The 23,825-nt window shown below is 52.4% G+C and overlaps 1 protein-coding gene across 7 annotated transcripts in view; it reads left to right on the plus strand.

Moving 5' to 3' along the window:
* The window catches only part of FMNL3 (formin like 3), a 61,367-nt gene that overhangs the window by 36,070 nt on the left and 1,472 nt on the right, over positions 1-23,825 (plus strand). For 3 of the 7 annotated variants that reach the window (XM_066368743.1, XM_066368744.1, XM_066368746.1), the window contains exons 2-24: positions 3,075-3,158; positions 5,456-5,536; positions 5,805-5,881; positions 9,735-9,818; positions 12,524-12,676; positions 13,879-13,987; positions 14,165-14,241; positions 14,573-14,666; positions 15,742-15,816; positions 16,736-16,846; positions 17,149-17,298; positions 17,712-17,813; positions 19,117-19,396; positions 19,858-19,926; positions 20,016-20,140; positions 20,347-20,549; positions 21,241-21,475; positions 21,626-21,694; positions 21,795-21,875; positions 21,978-22,107; positions 22,756-22,916; positions 23,195-23,296; positions 23,626-23,718. In XM_066368743.1, the coding sequence (XP_066224840.1) occupies positions 3,075-3,158; positions 5,456-5,536; positions 5,805-5,881; positions 9,735-9,818; positions 12,524-12,676; positions 13,879-13,987; positions 14,165-14,241; positions 14,573-14,666; positions 15,742-15,816; positions 16,736-16,846; positions 17,149-17,298; positions 17,712-17,813; positions 19,117-19,396; positions 19,858-19,926; positions 20,016-20,140; positions 20,347-20,549; positions 21,241-21,475; positions 21,626-21,694; positions 21,795-21,875; positions 21,978-22,107; positions 22,756-22,916; positions 23,195-23,296; positions 23,626-23,718 (2,745 nt within the window). Of the gene's footprint in view, positions 1-1,771; positions 1,895-3,074; positions 3,159-5,455; positions 5,537-5,804; positions 5,882-9,734; positions 9,819-12,523; positions 12,677-13,878; positions 13,988-14,164; positions 14,242-14,572; positions 14,667-15,741; positions 15,817-16,735; positions 16,847-17,148; positions 17,299-17,711; positions 17,814-19,116; positions 19,397-19,857; positions 19,927-20,015; positions 20,141-20,346; positions 20,550-21,240; positions 21,476-21,625; positions 21,695-21,794; positions 21,876-21,977; positions 22,108-22,755; positions 22,917-23,194; positions 23,297-23,625; positions 23,719-23,825 lie in introns of those variants that run through there. The other 4 variants (XM_066368749.1, XM_066368750.1, XM_066368748.1 and 1 more) reach the window with 3 other exon arrangements.

A 23,825-nucleotide genomic window follows, 5' to 3' on the forward strand; every position in this document is an offset into this window, starting at 1 on the left:
GATTGTCTTTATTTTATGTATGAGCTCGCTGAGGTTCAGCTGCCTAGAGGAGCCCAGAGTTGATTTGCACTGACTCCACATTTGGTGCTCTCTGCTCCAAGACAGCGCGGTGCCTCCTTCCTGTTCAGCAAACCTCTCAGTGAGGAGGTGGCAAGAACTTAACCCGGCTCCTATCTCCTGAGAGTCCACAGTCCCTGTGGAATCGCTGAATGTCAAGGAAACAAACCTTTGATTGAGACCGGAATCTTGTCAGGTTTGCTCCCTTGCTGTCCCCGGAACTCAGGAAGTTGTCCTTCCTCAGGGCAGAGGAACTTCCTCAGGACATTGGAGGCTGTTAGATTTACACCCGTTATCAGGTGGAGGCAGAAGCCTCAAAGCCCTTGTCTGGCAAGGGAGAAAATTTCCCTGACCAGTCCCTGGTTCTGCCCCCTAGGCGGGTGACTCCAACCCCACAACCAGTGACCATTTCCTTGTGAGAGTGCTGGAGACCGGGGAATTTCCCTTAACCTTACTCATTTTCTGCCCCATCCACACTTCAGCCCCAAAGAAGCTGAGAAGGCTGACGTCATAGCCTGGCTAGTGCCACACAGCTCTAGACTACAGGATGTGGGTCTGTGGTCAGAGCTGACTCGTGCTTCTGCCACTTGTTTCTATACTTTGGGGGTTCGTCTCATCTGAGCATCTAAAGTTTAGCCAGGTTCCTCATATGCTTTTTCCGTGCTCTCAGACTGGGGTTCCCAAGCTGGTGACTTTGCTCTGTATTTGAAACCCCAGGGATACCAAATGTTTCCTCACTGGTTCACCTGGTGGGGAAGTGCAAGGCCGCAGCAGCTGGCGGTGGTGGCTGAGGGAGGAAGTTGGCGTGGACAGGATATGATGTCGGCCACCATAGTGCCATGCTCCCCCACTCCCTCCCCAGTGGCTTTCTTCTAGGAGAGACAGTAGAAAACTATATTCATGACACAAACTTGGGATAAACGGGTAGGTGACAAATGATGTGCTTAGGATGTGCAGAACCAGAATCAGGCCTGAGTACAGTTTCTGCTCCTATCTCACTTGGGTTTAGCTGGCAGCAGCCTGACCCGGTTAGGCAGAAACCTTTATCTGGGCCCGCCTCTGACCTGTGGGTCCCTGTTGTGGCCTTCTGCCTTTGTCCTCCTATTCATATTGACATGTCAAGATTGGCCCTTAGCAAAGTAGTTCCAGAGAGAACATTTGAGGTTGTATTTGCACTTCCCACACTCTAGCTATCCATATTACATCAGCAATGGAGGAGAGGGTAGGTTCTGTTGGCCCCTCTGTCCTGGTGCCAGATAACCCTTTGAGTAGTACCAACTTTCATGTACGTCCTCACTCAAAGAGTTAACAAAAAACTCACTACTCCAAAGTGTTAAGGCCGATTTCTGGGCAGCAGAAACCACGGGAGATGTATGATGTGGTGGTATCTCCCCCCCCCCTTTTTCTCTCACCTGCTCCACGTCTGTATTCCTACCATTTCTAGATGCAGACCAGAGATCCCAACCCTACTTCATTTTTTGAGCCATAGTGACCCCGTTTTCAGCCAGGATCTGGGCTGATAGCTGGGACTGGGACATCATAACCATAGCTTTACCATCAACGTACTCTCCACTAGGTGCCTGTCACAGTATTAGACATTATTGGGGTTTGGAGGCCATATGAGTACAGCTGGTTTTATAGTATGGGTGTAGGTAAATACATAGTAGATACGTGTGATAGAAATAAATGTTTAAGGATTTTCTTTCCGTTTCCTAGAAAATGGAGGGCCTACTTTCAGGATACTCCTGCTTCTTCTTGAGTAATACAGGGCCCGTGTGACTCCTTGGTGCATACAATTCATGTCCCCAGTGATGAGGACGTCAAGGAGTTGGCAGAGGTAAACCAAGTGGTCATGCTTGGGTTACCAGGGAGTTAGATCTGAACTCAGCACAGTCTGTAAAGGGGAGGAAGCTGAGGAAGGCCCTCCTGGTGACCTGTAGAGTCCTGGAGAAGAGGGTGGATTTGTGGGAAGTCAAGTGGCTTGTCAGCCAGCTATGATACTTCAGACAGGAGATTCAAGAGTACTGAGAAGGTGGGGGGTGCAGTGATCTGCCTTTAAAAGCAAGGGCTGTGACCTAAAACAAAGGCAGCCAGCCCGGTTAGTAGAGAGAGTTGGTTGGATGGGGATAAAGGCCTGGGTGTGGCCAGGGCATGCACGGATGCCTTGGGCTTCACTCACTCACTCACCTAACTTTTATTCATTTATTCATTAAGCAAATAGTAGTGAACAAAATAAAATGACACCTGGCCTGTCCTTCTATAGTCAAAGTGTCTCAACGAGGAGTCAGGACACTTTATTGTGTCTTAATTAATTGGGAGGTTGTCTGTGTCATAAGTAATTTGCTACTAATAATTAAAGTACTAAAGTTTTGTTAGTTATTTCCTAAAAATATTCTGAACAGTTATCTCTATGTTCTTCTTACTCATTTGTGTTCTGATATGGGGAAATGGTAGAGTTGCAGCATCTACACAGGCTGTGAGTGGCTCAGGATTGGCCCACGGGTATGTGTGGTACAGGAAGGCCCCCCCATCTCTCAGGCCATGGGGGGAAAGCAGTTTGAAAGTCTCTGCTATAAACTGCTGGCTTTCAAACTTTATTGACCCGTCCTATATAATAAGTAAACACATTTTATAGTGTGAACTATGTGTGCTATGTATATACATAAACTATAAAAGAAACCAAAGCTTTATAAAAGCTTCATTATTTATTCTTCCTACTTGCAATGAATTCTGGTATCTTCTACCTTATTCTATTTTAATCTGTCCATTTGCATTTAAAATAAAAATAATCCTGACATTAAATTGATTCCATGACCTATGATTTAGAAAATTGTTCAACCAAACAACTAAATGTGAAGGGGAGGCAGGAGGTTTGTCCCACCTCTCTGAGCCTTTCTTACTAATGATAAAGTGTCAAGGTGAACAGAGGGTCCAGAAGGGAAAGATACAATAGTCCAGCTTTTCTCTCCTTGGGAGGGGGGAGCGTTCAGCCCCATTGACTTGGGTTCTCTCCTCAGAGCTCCATGAACCTGCCTCCTGACAAGGCCCGGCTCCTGCGGCAGTACGACAACGAGAAGAAGTGGGATCTGATCTGTGACCAGGTACAGGGTTTTGGGCAGGCTGGGAGGTGGAGGTTGTGTCTTGAGCTGGACAAGGCAGCAGGACCAAAGGCATGGCCTGTAGCCCTGAAGTCCCTTGAGGAAGCCTGGCCTGGACTCAGCCTCAGTCCTTGCTCACTTCCTGTCCCAAGAGGACTGTCCTGACAGACACGGGGCTAGTAGGCTGAGTTCCCTGCCAGCTCCTGCAAAGAGCTGTCTTGATTTCTTCCCAAAGGGCAGTAGCCTGAAGGAGGTTTGTATAGGTCTGGGGTATAGGGTCAGCTGTGGAGGAGTTTGGTAGTTTCCCTGTAGAACCTGTTTCTGCCTTTTCCCAGGATGGGAGCTATGCCTGGTGGGGTAATAATCCAAAGGACCATTTCTCTCTCACCTGCCCTAGACCTGGCAAATAGCAGGGTTTATTATTATTATTATTATTATTATTATTTACAGGCTTCAGTGAATGGGAAGCCCCAGTCCCCTAGTCTCCTGTTCCCAAATCTCAGAACATAAGGATTGGAAGCTCTCTCTACATGAATAGTATTTAGGGCTGGAAGAGAATATAGAGATTATTACTTAGCTCCAAACCATGAACTAACACCTATGGCTTGGCTCTTTACCATGCAGGTATTTGAAGATCAAAGTCAAGAGTCTGTGAACTCTAGCCGTCTGCAGGGCTGGGAGCATTGGGAGGTGTGGAGGCACCTGGCACAGTTAAATAGTGTGTTTGGCCAGTACTTTGCCGTGGAGCCTCACAAGAACAAATTTATTATTTCTTTTCAAGGAAGGACTGAACAAAATTATAATAACTAACATTTATTGAGTGCTCATATGGGCCAAGCACTTTATATATACTGAAAGATCTCATTTAATCCTCACAAAAACCTATGAGGAATTCACTGTTATACAGATGAAGAACGCTGGTTGATGATGGAGCCAGGGCTCAGGCAGCTGACTCTGTGCTAACCATTAAGCTCCTCTGCTGCCCAAGTCACACTGCTTGACCTAAGGTAGATTATGCCTCAGACAGCCTAGTCCAGGGCACTCCTTGTCCAGCGAAGGCTTCTCTCCTTGTGTTCTGCATTGAGAGGAGTTGGTGAGCATATGAGCAGTTGCTTGAGGTTTGGATAACAGCAGTCCCTTTTTTTTTTTTTAAGTTTTTAATATTTATATTGATTTTAGTGAGAGAGGAATGGAGAGAGAGAGAGACAGGTAGGAACATCGATCTGTTCCTGTATGTGCCCTGACTGGGATCAAACCGGCAGCCTTTATGCTTTGGGATGATGCTCGAACCAACTGAGCTATCCAGCCAGGGCTACCACAACCCTTTTGTACTGAGTTTCTTTCATTGATAATCTCTCAGTCTTCTCTAAGTCACATAATTTCAGCTCATTCTGAAACCTTTTTGTTTTTTCTTTCATTTTGTTTCTAAGCCCTGGACCCTTTTTGGCCACCCCCCAGCTCTTCAGATACCTCAGTTGTGAAGGCTCTTATGGGCCAGAATACCTGAGAGTTTTCCCTGTGTTTCCCCTTGGGTCAGATGAGGGGGTTGGGCTAAAACTGGAAGGGCATGGTCCCATGCCCTGTGTGGAAGGAGGTCGAGGGATGATGTTGCTGAAAGCAGGCTTCAGCACTGAGCATGCTTTGGATTGTTGGCCTGGGGTCTGGCGAGGAGTAGAAAGTGTGTTTGCAGCCCTAAACTTTGTTAACACTGCAAAATAAGTCTGGTCTTGACTTCTGGATTCAGAGCTGAGAAAGTTGGACTCGACACAGACAGCTCCCCTTGGCCTTCCTACCTCCATCCATCAGTTGGCCAGATAGCGAACAGCACTTCTCAAGTGTGTCTTCATTTTGAGTGCTGTTCACAGCTTTGAAATCTCTGCATATTTTCAGCAAGCAACAGGCTCTTAAAGTATTTTTTTATAGATGTATTTTTTATTGGATTTATTGGGGTGACATTGGTTATTAAATTTATGTATGTAGATTTCAGGTGTACAGTTCTATAGTACATCATCTATATTGTACCGTGCGTTCACCACCCCAAGTAAAATGATTTTGACATAGAAAAATCTAGGCTCAGGGAGCACTAGTTGGAGTTGGGGAAGATAGCAACGGAGGGGAAGTGCCTGAGGATAAGTCAGGAGAAGGAGCTTAAGGTTTGGGGTTTGGGCGATGCGGAGAGCCAGGTGACAACTTTGGGAGGCTGGGTCCCTCACATCGAACATGATGATGAGTGCTCTACTTCCTCAGTACTCTCCTCAGGACCCCAAGCGTCCGTGCACATGCGCGTGTTTCTCTTACAGGAGCGGTTTCAGGTGAAGAACCCTCCCCACACTTATATCCAGAAAATCCAGAGCTTCTTGGACCCCAGCGTAACTCGGAAGGTGAAGTACATGGCAGGGAGGCCCCATCTTGATACCCTATAAAGGCCTGTGAGATTTGGGAGCGAACCCATTGACCGGGGATGGGTTGCAGGCTTCTGAGCAGTGGGAGTTGGTTCTGGGTTCTGAGGCCATGGGCCTGGCGTGGCTGTCTAATGGTGGAGGGCAGGCCTGTAACTGCCCTCTTGTGTACCTTCCCTTTACTTTTCTACTCCTTTTGTTTGTACTGTGAAGTTAGATTGATCAGTGACAGAAAATTCCATGTTTACAGAAATTCAGGAGGAGAGTTCAGGAGTCAACCAAAGTACTAAGGGAGCTGGAGATCTCACTTCGTACTAACCACATTGGGTGAGTCTGATTTGGCCCTCTGAGGATAGTTTGCCTGTTTATCTCCCTGCTGGGCGGCAGAGTTACCTTGAAAAGTTTTGGTTCCCTAGAGCTTCAGACTGTTCCTTTCTGGCTTTTTTCTCCCTCAGCTCTGCAGCTGCTGACTGGCTGCTGCTGGCAAGTTTGGGGCCTCTCCTGGGGTCCTCAGTCCGTGGCTTTGAGTGCAAGAGATTCCCACAGCAGCTGAGACTGGAGTCTGCCTGTGGCCTGGGGCTGGGCCAAGGAAGACCAAGAGAAGGCTGGGACTGGGGGAGTATATTGCATTGGGTAGCTGAGACCTAGTTCCTGGACTATTTTGTGCCCAGATTATTTGCTGGATTTTAAGCCAATCTTAAAACGAGCAGGAGTTTCTCAAAGTACCAAGAAAGAAGATGTAAGGCAGTGGGGGCCAGGCTGTTGAATGGACCCTGGTACTAACAAACCATGGACAGGTCCCCTAGGAACTGTGTGAGTTGTGAAGGTTTTTTTCTCGTCTCTGATGGGGAGCCAAGACTTGCTGAACAGGCAGAGGGCTTATGCATGAGGTACAGTGAAAGATGGCAGTGGTCTCAGTTTTATAAAACCATAACCAGCCCGGGTATATATAGTGAAAATGAGAAGGAGGGTGAATGAGTGAGTGTGTGTGTGTGTGTGTGTGTGTGTGTGTACACAAAAAACAATTAGGCACACCTGATAGAAAATTGCAAGGAGGTCTACAACCCTGACCAAGGGGCCTGGCACAAGTGTCGAGAACTTACGTGAGTGAGAAATCTAGCTGGGGGTGGGGATGGACATCACTGGGTAGGTGCCAGCCCCAGCGTTCTGGGCTTCCTGAGAGAAGAGCCAAATGACATCATCTACCTTCCCCTCCAGGTGGCTGTCCCCAGCAGCCACCTACTGTCGATTCCCAGGCTGAGCCTGTCCAGGGCTTTTGTAGAGGCTACCTGTATATAGCCAGCTGCTGCAGCAGTCAGAGGAAATGGCACAGAAGAGAACAGGAAAGGGACAGTTCCTGGCCTCGGTGGCTGAGCTTGGTGGCCAGAATTGGCTTCCATACCTCGTCTGTGAACCAGTCGTTGAAAGCTGACCCACTAGGAAACATGTAACAAAGCCCCCACCTTTACTTGGTGACTCCTCAGAGAAGGGAAAACTGGCAGAGCCTCCTCAGCTGCCCTGCATGTGAGGGCAAGAGTGAAACAGACGGCCGCACAGAACACTACCTACCGCCTTGCACCCCTCCACGGGGCCTTACCCTCCCTCCCTCCTTCCTTCCTCCTCTCAGGCCCTCCTGTGTTCCTTATTACATCTTGCTATATGATGATGGGGGTCTGCTTTTCTCCAGAGGGCCACAGAGCAGTGTGTGACTGTCTGTTCTGCCTTCCCCTTCTACCTGATGCCTGCCCCTCTGGCCCCTGGACAGGATGTGGGGCCAGAGCAGCACGGTTCCCAGGCCTGGGGCCTCTTGGAAGTTGGCACACAAGTTAGAGGTTTGGACCTGGTCTTTGGTTCCCAGGGAACAGCTTAGTGTCTGGCATTTTAGGAGCTCCTGTCAGCTGAACTGTGGCTTCTCCCAGTAGAGTCATAAGGGAGGGCCAGCATCCTTTCGAGATTTCAGGGCGGGAAGACTTTATCAGGATGTCCAGCTATGGTGTGGGTGCCCCAGGTGGTAGGAGACTAGGGAAAGGGAGGGAGATGAGGATTCTGCTTTGGCCACAGCCTGATCAGCCCGAGGCCTGTGGAAGCTGGGTGTGCAGGGGCTGCCCAGTGAGAACTCAGACCCTGGAGCAGGGTGAGCCAGGAAGCGGGATTCCAGAGCCTCTGCAGCTCCTCCTCTCCCTGCTTTGTATCGGTTTCTCAGCCTTGCCTAAGTGCCCTTTAACCTCTCCTCAAAGTGTCAAGATCCCGAAAATAGCAGTGTAGACTCAGACAGGAAATGAGAAGGGGGTGGGGAGCTGGAGAGCAGACAGACAGGAAACGGGAGGCCTATCAGCCCCCTGAGAGGAAGCTAACTTCAGGCAGCTCCGGTGTCAGTCAGCCTCAGCTGGAGCCTGATGCCAGATCTCAGCTGGGCTTGGTGCTCTGGCCCTGCCTCTCTCTGGAGCTTGGGGTGTGGCTAGCAAACCTGGTGCTGGTTTCTAGCTGTGGGGCAGAATCATCCCTGCAGGGCTGTTGGGCACAGCTCGCCTTTAAAGACCCCAAGACATTCCCAGAGATAGTCAGGGTTTCATCTGAGAACTTTACGTCCCTCTGCTGTGGAGTAACGTGTCCTGGCACAGTCTTCCTAGGGCACACTCTTCACCTCCCTTTCAGGGATATCTCAGCCCCAAAAGCCTGAGGGCAGAAGGTGGAACTTCCCGGGTCTGCTGTTGTCTTTAGAGAGCCTTGTCCGCCCTCCAGCCTCCTTAGCTGGAGGGGCCCAATTCCTCGGTCTTGCTCTGAGTGGTCACAGCCATTCTTGAGTTACTGGAGTTCTTTTTTTTTTTTTTTTTTTGTATTTTTCTGAAGCTGGAAACGGGGAGAGACAGTCAGACAGACTCCCGCATGCGCCCGACCGGGATCCACCCAGCATGCCCACCCGGGGCTACGCTCTGCCTCTCCGGGGCGTCGCTCTGCCGCGACCAGAGCCACTCTAGCGCCTGGGGCAGAGGCCAAGGAGCCATCCCCAGCGCCCGGGCCATCTTTGCTCCAATGGAGCCTTGGCTGCGGGAGGGGAAGAGAGAGACAGAGAGGAAGGAGGGGGGCGTGGAGAAGCAAATGGGCGCTTCTCCTATGTGCCCTGGCCGGGAATCGAACCCGGGTCCCCCGCACACCAGTCCGACGCTCTACCGCTGAGCCAACCGGCCAGGGCCGAGTTACTGGAGTTCTTGATTGTTCTCTGATCTTTTTCCCATTCTGTCAAACACAGAACTCCCATGTAGACCTCTTTGCTCTCTACTTCCTGAAATACCATTCCTTGCACTTGGTGGAGAACCCCTAGGCTCAGTATGCCTCTGTTGAAGGGCCCTCTCTGACCCTTCCTGCCTGTCTTTTGACTGAGACTTTGGTCATGTTGGGGACCTGCTGGGCTCTGTCAGGTATAGCTCTGTGCAAGGGCTGCAGTAAATGCTCTTGATGCTCATCTAATTCTTGCAGCAAACATTGCACAGAGACAGTGTGCCCAGCCTTGTGCTACACACCAGGGGCACAGAAAGCAATTGAACTGGGCCACTGGCCTTTGAGGAGGGGCCTCTGAAAGCTTGTTTGGCTGATGCGGTATTGGAAAGCCCGTACCTTATCCCACTCTTAGCTTCCCGGCCTAGGGGAGGTCTAGCCAGTGACATGGCCGTGGGAGGGTCTGCCGTGAATTTTGATCTTCAGAATATTCCTGGCCTGGTGCTAAGTTCTCGGGGATCCTGGAGGGTGTTATTGGATCAGAGGTCCCTCTCCTTCCTTTCTCTTGCCCCACTTTAGTAGCTCCCTCCACTATGTTTTCTGTGTGTGTTTGTGTGTGTGTGTGTGTGTGTGTGTGTGTGTGGCAGAGACAGAATCAGAGAGAGGGACAAACAGAAAGGGAGAGAGATGAGAAGCATTAATTTTTCATTGCAGCACCTTAGTTGTTCATTGATTGCTTTCTCATATGTGCCTTGATCCAGGGCTACAGCAGACTGAGTGACCCCTTGCTCAAGCCAGCGACCTTGGGCTCAAGCTGGTGTGCCTTGCTCAAACCAAATGAGCCCACACTCAAGCTGGCAACCTTGGGATTTTGAATCTGGGTTCTCCGCATCCCAGTTCGATGCTCTATCCACTGCGCCACTGCCTGGTCAGGCTCCATCCACTATGTTTTCTTTATCTGCAGGTGGGTGCGGGAGTTTCTGAATGATGAAAACAAAGGCCTGGATGTGCTGGTGGATTACCTGTCCTTTGCTCAATGTTCCGTCATGTGAGTACCACCCTGGGACTGGGCTTGGGGATCAGTGAGAGAGGACAGAGGATGCAGTCCCATTCTGATTTAATGAGAAAGGTGAGGTTGCAGTAGTGAAGATGGGAATGGGGATCCCAGGCCAGGAGGGAGGAGCTAAGAGAACAGTGAGGGGACTGGACTGGCAGCCAAGGCAAGAACGCCAGGGGGCTGGAGTAAAAGGTGCACTTGGGGGGACAGGAGGAGAGCTGTGGAAAGGGAGTTCAGAAAAGGAACACAAAGGATCCAGACTAAGGAAATGCCCTGGCTTCTGGGAGCAATGCCCTGGTGGGATGCATTTACTTTTGGGAAGCAGAGTCTCCAAGAAGCTTGTTGGAGTCTCCAGTTGTGAAAGGGTTACTCCAGGTCACCTCGGGAGCAGTGAGCATCACCTTTGACCCAGACTGAAAACTTTTTTCAAGCAGGTTGGAAGCTTGGAGGCAGCCAGAAGCGAATTAACACAGATGAGAAGGCAGTGTGGGGCAGTGGAAGGAATGAGGGGCTTTCAAGTAAGACAGAGCTGGCTGTGGGTCTCTTGTTATTTACCATCATCTGTGACCTCAGGCATGTGTGCGTCTCTTGCATCAGAGGGGATCCACAGTCTAGGGTTCTAAGGATTAAATACTAATGTGTGTAAAGCACTTTTCAGTATTTGGAACATAAGTCTATACTGTGGCAGCCACTTTATTGTTAATTATTACTATTCAGGGTGGTATACTCTTATCATAATTACCTGAGTCTATGGAAAGAGGGATTCCAGTGATCGTTTACGAGAGGACTAACACATTCAGACTTATACTCAAGACTTAAGTCAGCCTCAGAGTGACCAATAGGCCTAAGCCTATGACTTTCCCCAGCTTCAGCCCTGAGTGTCCCACGTCCTGGGGAATGCCTGAGTCCTGAGCCTCAGCCCTAGCCTCCACTTCTACTTTGTACTGTCCTGGCCCCCCTGGCTGTTCTCCTTTGTCCAGCAGGTCTTCACTCTCATCTCCTTATTGTTTCGAATTAATGCCCCTCCTACGTTTGGCCTGTCACCTTTTCCAGGTCCGTTCCTGTCAAAACCTAGAGTTGCCCCCACTCTCCATTCCTATCCCTGCAGATGTTGTGCTTCTTAACCCTCCTCTCCCTTTAAAAACACTCTCTTTATAGAAAGAAATGAAAAACATTTGCTGAAGTGATTTTTTTAAATTTAGAACTTTTAAGTAAAAAGATGTAGATCATTTTTCCAAATAAGCCTATCTTGTTTAAAAAGCAAACACATCCCAGCTGCTCTGAACCAAAATACACTGGGACGTTAGGATTATAGTGTCCACGGCAGTGCCTCTGACTGTTTTTAAAAGAAAGAGTTGGGGCAGGCGTGGGGGCGATGGAGAAGAGAGAGAGTGTGTTTGGGAAGGGTTGGGAGAAAAGGGTAAAGCCAAGTAGTGTTTGCGTGAAGGCATTCTTATAAACTGCACACACCAGTGTAGCGAATACTGTTAGTGATAGAGACAAGCCACTGGCAGGCTGTTTCCTTGTCAGCGGGACCCCGCTACTTGAGCCCCATTAAACATCTTCTGATTGACAGGACTCTGAGCTCACTCCTGCTTCCTTTGGAACATTCAGGCATCTGCGGATGACAGCTTCCTATGTCAGAAAGCCTTGGCCTCTGTGCCTTTGACACCCGGGCTGAGCATGTCCAAGCAGAAGGCTCTTTGGGAGAAGAGCCTGTAGGAGACACTCTCTTGGTCCTTAGTAACCCATAGGGGGAAGGACAGGGGAGAGGAGTGGCTTGCTTCCCAAAGGGCGTATATCCTGATGTGGGGATATGTAAGGGAGAAGGCTCCGTGGCTTCTGATCTCGAATTGTCCTCCTTGCCCTGGTCACCCTCCCCAGCTGCTGAAACATCTGGTCTCAGAAGCAGGAAGTGACAAACAGAGAAACCATCCAGCTCCTGTAGGGATGGACTAAGGATGCTCATCCACACCCCTGGACCTGTGTGATTCCTTCCCCAGGGAAGCTGAGGCACAAGGAGCCTCTATACCAGAAAAACCTAGAAGCCTCATATAGGACCACAGAAAACCTGGTCATTCAAATCGAGTGGTAGTATGGGACCGTGATCTACTCCTGAACATAGAAGGCTGTCCGTCTCTGGGCTTGCTGGGACCCCTGTGTTCTTCCATTCTGACCTGCCCTCATGAGCTCAACCCAGAATCAGCAGAGCTCCCTCAGGGCACTCAGAGGCTTCTTTGGCTGCTGCCATTTGCCAACTAGCAAGACCTGCAGTTGGCATGTTCCCCAGCACTTCCCAATGGGATAGATTCTACATGGGGAGCCACAGCTTCTCTGAGATGTCCTATGTGAGGCTAAGAGCGTGGAAAGATTCTAGCTGCCTGCATCACTTTGGGCACATGGAGAGGTCACTCCTTGAGTTACCTGGCCAGTGGGAGCAGTGGCTGGCCTCTGTCAGCACTCCTGTCTCCTCAGAATCCCCCCTCCCCCCGTTGCTTCCTGTGCCTGCTCTGCCCTTGTCCTGTGTTGTTGGCTCTCCCAACCAGGGTTGGGTCTGTGTTGCCCGATTCCACTTTCTCTTCTGACTGCCCTTGCTTATTGTGTCCTAGAAGTCTGCAGGGCAGGGGTGGGCTCGCCAGGGGTCTTGGCACTGAATTTCTCCTGTGTGTGCGCATGTGTGTCCTTTCCTGCTCCAGGTTTGACTTTGAGTGTCTGGAGAGTGGTGACGATGGTGCATTTGACAAGCTCCGGTCCTGGAGCAGGTCCATCGAGGACCTGCAGCCACCCAGCGCCCTGTCAGCCCCCTTCACCAACAGCCTCGCTCGCTCTGCGCGCCAGTCTGTGCTCCGGTATGTGTGCTCTCGCTCTGCCCGCCTGCTCCCCCCAGCCCTGTCCAGGTCCTGGGTAACAGCGGTGAGTGCTCACGCTCCTCCCTCCACTCTTGCTTCCAGGCTCAGCTCTCTTGCCCTCTGCCTGCCAGTCTGTCTCTGGTCTGTCCTCTCTGTCTCCTTGACTCTGCCCAGCGATCTGTCCTGGGTAAGTACATCACCCTCAGCTGTGCCCACCCCACCTGGGGTTCCAGCTCTCCCCTCCTCATCCCCTCTCTGGGGGCCCCTCCATTCCTCATTCTCACTCTGCCATTCCTCCCAGTCTCTCAGGCAGGACTTGTACTCTCCCAGCTGCCTCAGAGTCACCGGGTGATCCAGCTGGGTCCCTCCTGTCTGTTTCCCTCTGGCTCTGCACTCTGCCCACCAGCTCCCACCCAGCCTGCCCACTGGTCGCCTTTCCTTCACTTCTTCCGTTAGGCCTTTTCTCTCCAAGGCTGCAAGATGTTCATTTGTCTGCAGTATCTTAAGAGCCATCCTGCCCGGAGGCAGGTGGATGGACCCTATGACTTATCCAAGCCCCTCCAACCGAGGGAGGCTTTCCTTTGGGTCCTGTGGCCCTTTCCAAGGTCTCTCCTTCATGGCCATACATTTTTCCTTGTCTCCTTTGGGTTTTGCCCTCTGACATTGCTCATTATTCTAGTCATGCATAAGCAGATACCATTGTGCCTCTTCTTTCTTCAATGAAACATCACTGGGGGGAGGAGGTGGTATGCCGTCAGCTGTAGCCCCTGGTGCTCCCTGAGTGTGTGGGATCTGCGCTGCCTTTTCTGGGACAGGGCAGCCAAGGGCTCCTGCCCCAGGGAATGAGTGGGGGATGCAGTGACTAAAAGGTGGAGGAAGAAAGGCTCAAATGAACATCTCCCTGGACCCATCTTGAGGACTAGGAATGCCTACACACCTGCTGTTGTGTTTTGGAGGACATTGGGCTTAGGATGGTTTGGGCACCGTTTATAAAGCTGGGATCCTGGGTAGTTCCTGACATAGGCCTGCTCCAGGGAGGTGAAACAGCTGAGTGCCCTGCCCCCTGCACCCTCTCTTTGGGCTGGTGGTGCAAGGTCCTCTTTCCCCCTTTTCTGCTGCTGCTGAGGCACAGCCTGCTGTCTGGGTGACGGTGAGCACTTTCAGATCCTTCACCAACAGCCGCCTTCCCCCCGCCCCCCCAGGTACAGCACTCTCCCTGGGCGCAGGGCCCTGAAGAACTCTCGCCTGGTGAGCCAGAAGGATGATGTCCACGTCTGCATCCTTTGTCTCAGAGCCATCATGAACTATCAGGTAAGGGGCAGCACTTGCCGCAGGTGATCAGCTCTTCTGCCTCATCGCCAAACCAGGAGAGCTGGGAGGTCCCCAGCTTAAAGAGAGGTTTGCTGGCGGGCCTATAGTCAAGGAGTCAGAGATCTGCTGTCCCCACCATCAAGGTCGCCCTTCCTCTCTCTTTTCCCCTTGATACAGTACGGATTCAACCTGGTCATGTCCCACCCCCATGCTGTCAACGAGATCGCACTCAGTCTCAACAACAAGAATCCAAGGTGAGTGCCTTCCCTCTCCTTTCCTCTCCACTCTGCCCTGGGCTCTGGAGATCTGGGCTCCACCTGTCCCTGGCCGTGGGGTCCTGTGGCCTGGGGCAGTGCCCTGGTTGGGCTCCCTCACCTCTGCTGGAGCAGAAGCAATGTCCCTGGCTTCTCTCTGGTCTGCACAGCTTTGTGTGGGAGCAAGCCTGTCTTCTTTCCCAAACCTAGCCTCTCCCCTCACCACTGAGGCTATCTCCACTCTGAAAGGACTCGCCTATTTGGGTGAGGAGGCTGTGGGGTGGCCATGGTGTGGACCTAAGGTGTTAATCTTCCCTTTTTTGCCCTTTAGGACCAAAGCCCTTGTCTTGGAGCTCCTAGCCGCTGTGTGTTTGGTGCGGGGAGGTCATGAAATCATTCTTGCTGCCTTTGACAATTTCAAAGAGGTCAGTCTGCTGCATTTGTGTGTGTGTGTGTGTGTGTGTGTGTGTGTGTGTATTTCAGCAGAGAGGTGGGAGTGAGGTAGGTAAGCACCCTTTCCTGTAATTTTACACATTTCAATGATTTTAACATTCCAGTACTTATATAAGTAGCCTGCCACACACCCCCTCTATTCCCCCCAATAAAACCAGAACTTCAGTCTTACTAGATTGTATGCCAGTAAATTTCTTGATTGGTGAGTTAGGGTGCCCTCGGATAGCTGATGTCTCTAGTGCACTGATTCTAGTCTGGCCATGTGTCAGAATGCCTGCGGAGCTTGTAGACAGACTCCAAACAGCTCCCTGGGAGGCTCTGAGACAAGGGACCCACTGGTAGAGCCCAAGGCAGGGGTCTTTGCAGTGGGAGGATAAGGCAAGCATGGATCCTTCTGGGTTGGTGGCTGATATTGGTGAGGGGAAGAGGCACTTCTACTTGGAATTTCCCCAACTCTGGGCCTGGTTCTGAAACCCCCATCTGCTTAAACATAGGATTCCTCGACATACTGCTGCAGCTTTAGGTCCCACCCCTTCCTTCTCTGTGGACTGCTTCCCTAGCATCCATTGTTCAAGCCAGGAAATGGCTCTTCCTCCTTGAAGCCAGAGCTCAGAAGAGTTTCGGGACCCCTCTCCACACAGGCTTTCCTGCACCCTGGCCTCCCTCCTGCATCCCCACTAGGACCTCAGCCCCCTGCCTCAGCCAGAGCCTCCAACCTTCCTCCTTGTTCCCTCCTTCCTTCAGTAATTTGGCCACAGCAAACCCCTCTGTTTCTTCTTGGCCTACCCCAAGAGGCACCTAAAGCTCAAACTAAGGCACAGGCTTTATTGAGCTCCCTCAGCAAGTCGGTGGGAGACCAGAGAACCAGGGCAGAAGCTAGGTCCCAGCTTTCTTCTATCATGTCTCGATTGGTCCATTGCGTAGGGAGAGTTGTGGTTGAACATGGTCTGAACCAGTCGTTTAGCCACGGTGTGTCTGGGAGCCAGGGCTCAGGGACTTGGGCTCTGCTTGGAGCAGGGCCTTTCACTGAGAAGTTTGATTATTCAGGTATGCAAGGAGCTGCACCGCTTTGAGAAGCTGATGGAGTATTTCCGGAATGAGGACAGCAACATCGACTTCATGGTGAGGAACTGGGCCTGGGCCCAGCAGGGGGTCATGCTTTGTCAGAATAGGGGCCAGGTTGACAGCAGATTTTTTTTTTTAGAGAGTCAGAGAGAGGGATAGATAGGGACAGACAGACAAGAATGGAGAGAGATGAGAAGCATCAATCATCAGTTTTTCACTGCAACACCTTAGTTGTTCATTGATTGCTCTCTCATATGTGCCTTGACTGGGGGCCTTCAGCAGACCGAGTAACCCCTTGCTGGAGCCAGCGACCTTGGGTCCAAGCTAGTGAGCTTTTTGCTCAAGCCAGATGAGCCCGCGCTCAAGCTGGTGACCTCGGGGGTCTCGAACCTGGGTCCTTCCGCATCACAGTCCGATGCTCTATCCACTGTGCCACCGTCTGGTCAGGCAGATTTTGATATTCTGTATAGAATCTAAAGTGAGTCTCTCTACCCAGTAAATGCTTGTTGTTTACTCACTCACCCCTGAGAGCTGATAGAAACTGCAAGACAGTGTCATTTGGGCGTCCTAAGCCTGCCTCCTTCCCCTGTCGGACCCTAGTCTTCCAGTCCCTAGTCTGGACCCTCTCTGAGCTGCTTCCTTTCCCAGTCTTTTCCTCTAGCTTCTCTGCCCCTCATATAGGTCTTCAGGTAAGTAGGGATGTCTCAAGAAGTACTTGCTGATATGCAGAGGAAATCAGCCGTAGCTTTATTTACATCTATTTCTTATGTAATTTACTTATCTTAATATACTGGATATTAAGTTTGATATTTTTTAAGTTAAAATGCTCTTTTGCTCCCAGAAAGATGTAACTTTTTTATTCACTGCTTTTGATTATCCACCTGATGATGCTGGTTCTAACAGCTGCCCACCCTCCCTGTTTCTTGGTCTCTTCTGCCCTTCCTGTCTCTGCCCGTTGGGGCCATTTCTTCCCCAGGTGGCCTGCATGCAGTTTATCAACATTGTGGTGCACTCAGTGGAGGATATGAACTTCCGGGTCCACCTGCAGTACGAGTTTACCAAGCTGGGGCTGGAGGAGTTCCTACAGGTGAGCCGGGCTCGAATGAGGAGCTTTGGGGCAAAAGACTAGCTTAGCCCTATCACACAGGGCTTTTCTTTCGTAAGAGCCTGGTCATGGATGCTCCCGGAACCCTGTCTGTCTTCTGTGGCATGGGGCTTAGACCCTCCGGCAGAGGGCACCCCAATCAGGCATCTCCATGGGGCAAGAATCTGGGATGGCTGCAACAGGAACTCCCTGGGTCTTAGGCTCTAGGAAGCAGCCATAGAAGGTGATGAGGACTATCTTTCTCAGAAGGGTTCCCCGACTACTACTCCCTCTGTTCTCCCTAGAAGTCAAGGCACACAGAGAGCGAAAAGCTGCAGGTGCAGATCCAGGCGTACCTAGAGAATGTGTTTGACGTGGGGGGGTTGTTGGAGGATGCCGAGACCAAGAACGTGGCCCTGGAGAAGGTGGAGGAACTGGAGGAGCACGTGTCCCACGTAGGTGGTTGGCCTCCCCTGCTGCCAGTACCACTGCTGAGGGTGGGGAGGGGATAGGGACATTTGAGTTACAGCAATCCCGAGCTGACCCACTTGCGTCCAGATTGAGCCCAGGGAAGCCTCAGGTACTACCGGGCTCTAAAGCACACTCTGGCTGAGACATTGGATCATCCAATGATCGGAACATACAGACCTGCAAGAACGGGCGTGAGGGGGCCTCCGGCTCGAGAGAGTCAGATATGGCCATTCACCTTGTACCGTTTCACATGGTCTCAAACCCTGGGCCCATGGGAGCCACATAGGGAATCCACCAGACCAAGTTGCCTTTGGGGCCCGGGTTCTGACTGGGGCTCAGGCTGTGCTGAGTCCCAGGCTTTAGGGCCAGCCCCGAACCTGCTCTTCCCATCCTGTAGCTCACAGAGAAGCTTCTGGACCTAGAGAACGAGAACATGATGCGAGTGGCAGAGCTGGAGAAGCAGCTGCTGCAGCGGGAGAAGGAACTAGAGAGCATCAAGGTACCAAGTACCCGGGGAAGGGAAGCCCTGCCTGCCTCTGGGCGCTGCGCCTGGGAGCTTTGTCTTTCCTGAGTCATGTCAAGTCCTTGAGACTCCAGATCTTGTTTCATGACCTTGAGGAATTCAGATGAGGGTGGGCTGACGATTTTACCCCATTTTTTGGTTGGAGAAGGAAACCAAAGCCAGAGAGGGCCAGACACACGGAAGAGGGTGGGAGCATATCGGGTGCCCGCGGGCCCTCTGGGGTCCAGGCCTCCTCCCACCAGCCCATCTGCTGCTTTTTCCTCTCCTGCAATCCCAGTGCTTCCCCAGCCCTGTGTCATGAGCAGGCTTTGAGTACCCCAGGCCCTCAGGACTGTTACTAGGATATGCATCAGGTCTCCTAAACTGAGAGAGCACGGGCTCCTCTTATTTCAGTGCCTTTTCTTCCCCTAAGCTAACTTTTGTTATCTATAAAATCACGCTCCAACCTACCTTTTCTTCCAGAGGAATATTAGTTATGCTGGCTCTGTTGAGCTCAGTAAATATCTGCTGAACCCCTGCTGGGAGTCTGAAGTGCTACATCGGGAGTATGGAAAATCGAGTTGGCTGAGACAGGGTCTTATTCGTAGGGACTCACAACCCAGCGAGTACAGAGCCCGTGACAAGTACAGAGGGCCGAGAGCTGCATAGCAGGCTGGTGGTGGATCAGGAAGAGTATACAGGGGCACCTTCTACCTGGGCCTCAAAGGGTCCAATGAGACTAAGGCTGGAGCAGCTTCCCCTGGTCTCCACCCAGATTTCATTCCATTCATTCATTCATTCATTCATTCATTTTTGTATTCAGTGAGAGGAGGGGAGGCAAAGAGACTCCCACATGTGCCCTGACCGGGTTCCACCTGGCAAGCCCACCAGGGGGCGCTGCTTTGGGTTGCTCAGCAACCTAGCTCTTCTTAGTGCCTGAGGTAGAGGCCGTGGAGCCATCCTCAGCACCCAGGGCCAGCTCGCTCCAACTGAGCCATGGCTGCAGGAGGGGAAGAGAGAGAGAAAAAGAGGGGGAGAGGTGGAGAAGCAGATGGGTGCTTCTCCTGTGTACCCTGACCCACCTGGCCTTAAAGATATGAACCCAGGACATCCACACACTGGGCCAATGCTCTACCACTGAGCCAATCAGCCAGGGCCCTACCCAGGTTTCTTGTGCTGCTTCTGAGCACTCTCCCAGAGATGCTAGCTGGGAGACCCTTGGATGGGAAGTCTCATTCCTGGGACACTGACTGCTGTGCCTTTAGCCCTCTCTTTTCTGAATGATGCATCTGCCCAATAGGAGACTTATGAGAACACAAGCCACCAGGTGCACACCCTGCGGCGGCTCATTAAAGAGAAGGAGGAGGCCTTCCAACGTCGATGCCACTTGGAGCCCAATGCCCGGGACTTGGAGTCAGTGAGCAGTGAGGCCCTGGCCCGGGTGGGTCCTGCAGAGCTGAGCGTGGGCATGCCACCCTCCAATTTGGACCTCCTGGCTCCAGTCCTGTCCCCTGAGGAGGCCCTCCCTCTGCCTCCTCCACCTGCTCCTCCCTTGCCTCCTCCACCTCCCCCTTTACCAGGTAAGGAAGATCCTGGGAGCTGGGAGGGTCAGCCTCATTGTAGGGCCAGACCAAAACCCCAGTCAGCAGTGCCTTCCTCGGAGAGAAGCTGGGGGTGTGGCTGGAAGGATGTAAAGGCAGCAGGGAGAAGGTTGAGGGGGTCATCTAGAATCTAAGGGAGGCTCAAGTTACTAGGGAAGGGATGTCTAAGGGCAGACATGGATCTGTTTTAAGGATCATAAAGCTGCTGCTTCTAATTCCTCTGAAGAAAGCCAAGGAAAGGGCTTAGATCAAAGCAGGAGAGAGAGTCAGAGACTGCTAAAACCTGCCCCTGTCAGAGTCAGGACACCTGGGAGCCACTTGGGACAGGAGTTCATGGAGCTTCCTTCCCTGAGAGTCTTTAAGGCCAGGTGGGACAGGCAGAAGGAGGGGACTCTGAGGAGTCTCGGCCCCTGGGCCACTGTGCCATTCTCTTCCCCCAGACAAGTGTCCTCCAGCCCCACCTCTCCCTGGTGCTGCTCCCTCTGTGGTGTTGACGGTAGGCCTGTCAGGTGAGTGTCCTCAGGACTCTGGGCAGGGCTTGTGGGACAAAGGGCATGTGTCTTTGGTCTCTGCCTCACTGATCCTTCTTCCAAATTAGCTATTCGTATCAAGAAACCTATCAAGACCAAGTTCCGGCTGCCCGTCTTCAATTGGACAGCACTGAAACCCAACCAGATCAGTGGCACTGTCTTCAGCGAACTTGATGATGAGAAGATCTTGGAGGTAGCAGGGTCTAGGACCCTGAGGAGGAAGTAGGAGGTCTGGGGACCAGGTTGCCCTTTTAGCCAGATCTCTTGGCCTTGGAAAAGCACTCAGATTCAGCCCTCCATCATCCAGAGCTGAGCTGATGCTGCTGGGAATGGGAATGGTGCCGGGGCTCCTGTGGAGTAAGAGGCCATAGCATTTTCCTTCTCGTCAACTCCTGCTAGGACCTGGACCTGGACAAGTTTGAAGAACTGTTCAAGACGAAAGCCCAGGGCCCTGCCCTTGACCTCATCTGCTCTAAGAATAAGACAGCACAGAAGGCTGCCAGTAAGGTGACCCTATTGGAAGTCAATCGTGCCAAGAACCTGGCCATCACCCTACGCAAGGCTGGCCGCTCAGCTGAGGAGATCTGCAGGGCCATCCACACGTGAGGCCCCCACTGACCTGGCCCTGGTCCCAAGCCAGTTGGAAACCCAGTTCTCCTTCCTTGGAGTTCAGGGCATTGGCAGAACTGCCTCACATCCCTCAGTCATCCACTGGCTTGGCCAGAACTTACTGCGTCCATGCCATGTGCCAGGCATTGTGTGAGGTGCTAGGGATTCAGCCCAAATTTTCACTCGAGCTCCCAGTCTACTGGGAACAGTCCAGTAAAGCTGGATGATAACCACTAAGATGATGGAGGTACAGGCAGCTTTGGGAGAACAGGGAGGGCCAGGTAGCTGAGCTGGGTAATCAGGGAAGACTTCCCAGAAGAGGTGATATCTTATCTGCAAGCCGAAGGAAGTATATGAAATCCATTTCAGTTCTTGGAGGGAGAAGCATGATGCCCTGGGTACTGGAAATTGGCTATGGCCTTAGTATAAGGAGGGGAGTAGGAGAGACAGGGTAGAGAGGTGGGCAGAAGTCTAAGCCATGCTTAGGTGTTAAGACTTCTCCCTAGGAGCAGAGGGAGGATATTGAAAGGGTTTCTAAGCAGGGTGTGGAATGTTTCCCTAGGATGGTCCCTAGGCTGCCTAGGATGCCACACCTCACCCTCAGTCCTAGTGGCTGGAGAATAAAGGGATGATGGACAATGTGGGCAAACGCGAGACCTGAGGTGGCTCCTCCCTTCCACACAGGTATGACCTGCAGACCCTGCCCGTGGACTTTGTGGAGTGCCTCATGCGCTTCCTGCCCACGGAGGCCGAGGTTAAGCTGCTGCGGCAGTATGAGCGGGAGCGGCAGCCCCTGGAGGAGCTGGCGGCTGAGGACCGCTTCATGCTGCTCTTCAGCAAGGTGGAACGGCTGACCCAGCGTATGGCTGGCATGGCCTTCCTGGGCAACTTCCAGGACAACCTGCAGATGCTCACGCCGGTAGGCCCCTTACCCAAGTCAGTCATCCTCAGCTCCCTCTCCACCATCCACCTGTCAGTCACTCCCTTGGCCCTGCTGGTCCTCCCAGCCCCTTGCTGGCTTTGCCCCATCCCGGCCGGGGGTTATTCAGCTCTTCATCTTGCCTTCCAGCAACTCAATGCCATCATTGCAGCCTCCGCCTCTGTCAAGTCCTCACAGAAACTGAAGCAGATGTTGGAGGTGGGAGAAGTTGTGGATAGGGGTGTTGGGGAAGCCCAGGTCCAAGAGGAAGGAGCCCTCAGGGTTTGGCCTGACCTCCTCCCATGCATCTTTTGGACAGATCATACTTGCACTGGGGAACTACATGAACAGCAGCAAGCGGGGAGCTGTGTATGGCTTCAAGCTCCAGAGCCTGGATCTGGTAAGATGGTGGGGCACATGGGGCCAGGAAGCCTGAGGGGTGGCAGCTGTGGATCCCAGGGTATTCATTCCTTTTGCATTGTCCCCTGCCCCCATCTCCCAGCTGCTGGACACTAAGTCCACTGACAGGAAAATGACACTGCTGCATTTCATTGCCTTGACGGTGAAAGAGAAATACCCAGACCTGGCCAACTTCTGGCATGAACTGCACTTTGTGGAAAAGGCTGCGGCAGGTGAGGGGGGCCTGGCTCACGACACTCCCAGGACGCTGTGAGGAGAGGGCACTCTGGGTCCCTCTGTTTCTGGCTTTTGTTGTCTTCTTTCTGGCCACTTCAGAGCTTTCTACTGGGGCTATGGGCGGGGGCTACCCCACAGGGAGCTTTCCTGCATGCACCGGCCCAGCCAGCCCTTCTCCTCTGGCGCAGTGGGAACGGGCAGAGGAAGGCAGCAGTGGCTCTTCCCTCCCAACTCCCTCAGGCTGGCCCCAGAGACTGCGTTTCTCTGTGATGTATGGGAACCACTTAGAACAACCATAAAGCCCCTCAGACATAAGGTAGCTGTTTGTTCTGCCCACTCATGGAAACAGGGCAGGCCTGAGGCAGCTCCGTTTTGGAGACAGCAGTCTGGCTTGTCATCCTTTGCTACTTTGCTCTTTGGGGTTGTGAGTTCCCAGCCTCCATTTATTTTCCTCGTCCCTGTGAGAGCTAGGCTGTCTTGGTACGGCCCTTTCTGTGTCCACCCAGGTGGCTCGGGAAGCCAGAGCGTGAAACCCTGAGTGAGCCCACGTTGAGGGGGAGGACCAGAGTTTGCTGTAGCCCTGGGCTGGGAAGTGGGCATGTCAGGCCCTGGGCAGGCCTCAGCCTGGGCTCTGGTGACCACAGTGTCCCTGGAGAACGTGCTGCTAGACGTGAAGGAGCTGGGCCGAGGCATGGAGCTGATTCGACGAGAGTGCAGTATACATGACAACAGCGTCCTTCGGAACTTCCTCAGCACTAATGAAGGCAAGCTGGACAAGCTTCAGCGCGACGCCAAGACAGCCGAGGTGAGCACAGGGTGGAGGCTGGAGGGAACAGCCAGGATTAAGGCACTGAGCCTCTTAGGAGGGCTTAGTTTCGGTTCTTGTATCAAAGAACTTTTATCCAGTGCTGGCTGGCTTACTGTGGGGGAAAGCGGGCATTGGGGGTGGCAGGCAGCTGTCTCTGGTGACGTGCATTCGGGAGCCGGGGTCCTTTCCAGCCCATGGGGCTGGATGCCGCTTTCTGTGGGCCTCCTGTCCCTGGTGGAGAGCCAGGCTGACCCCTTCTGCCCACCCTTCCCCAGGAGGCCTACAATGCCGTTGTGCGCTACTTTGGTGAGAGTCCCAAGACCACACCTCCTTCTGTATTCTTCCCAGTATTTGTTCGATTCATTCGTTCTTACAAGGTGAGCAGGAGAGGGGCTTTTATAGAAACAAGGCTGAGAGAAAACTGGTTGGGGGAGACAGGGTTGGGTTTCAAGTCTGAGCCTTTTCCGTCTCCTCTGAGTCCTGGGAGGGAGCAACGGAAGCTGGCCACAGGCCTTAGCTGTGAACCTGGTGGGCAGGGTGGGGGCCCAGACCCTTCCTGTCATTGTTTGGGGCAGGAAGTACCCCTCCAGAGGGTGGCCACCTGGGGTTGCTGGTCCCACTGCCACCCACTTTCCACTCTCTGTGTCAGCCCCTCCCTCACAGCCTGTGTGAGCCTCACACCCTCCTCCCCCACCATGGTTCTTAGGAAGCAGAACAAGAGAATGAAGCCCGTAAAAAGCAGGAGGAGGTAATGCGGGAGAAGCAGCTGGCTCAGGAAGCCAAGAAACTGGATGCCAAGGTGGGTGGGACCAAGAGCAGGGGCCTGGAGAAAAATGGGCAAAGGATTTAGGAGGGGGTGGAGCAAATGGAGAGGAGATGGAAAACAAGCCCACAGACCACCCAGAG

Source organism: Saccopteryx leptura, chromosome 2 (assembly GCF_036850995.1).
Source record: "Saccopteryx leptura isolate mSacLep1 chromosome 2, mSacLep1_pri_phased_curated, whole genome shotgun sequence".
Lineage (NCBI taxonomy): Eukaryota > Metazoa > Chordata > Mammalia > Chiroptera > Emballonuridae > Saccopteryx > Saccopteryx leptura.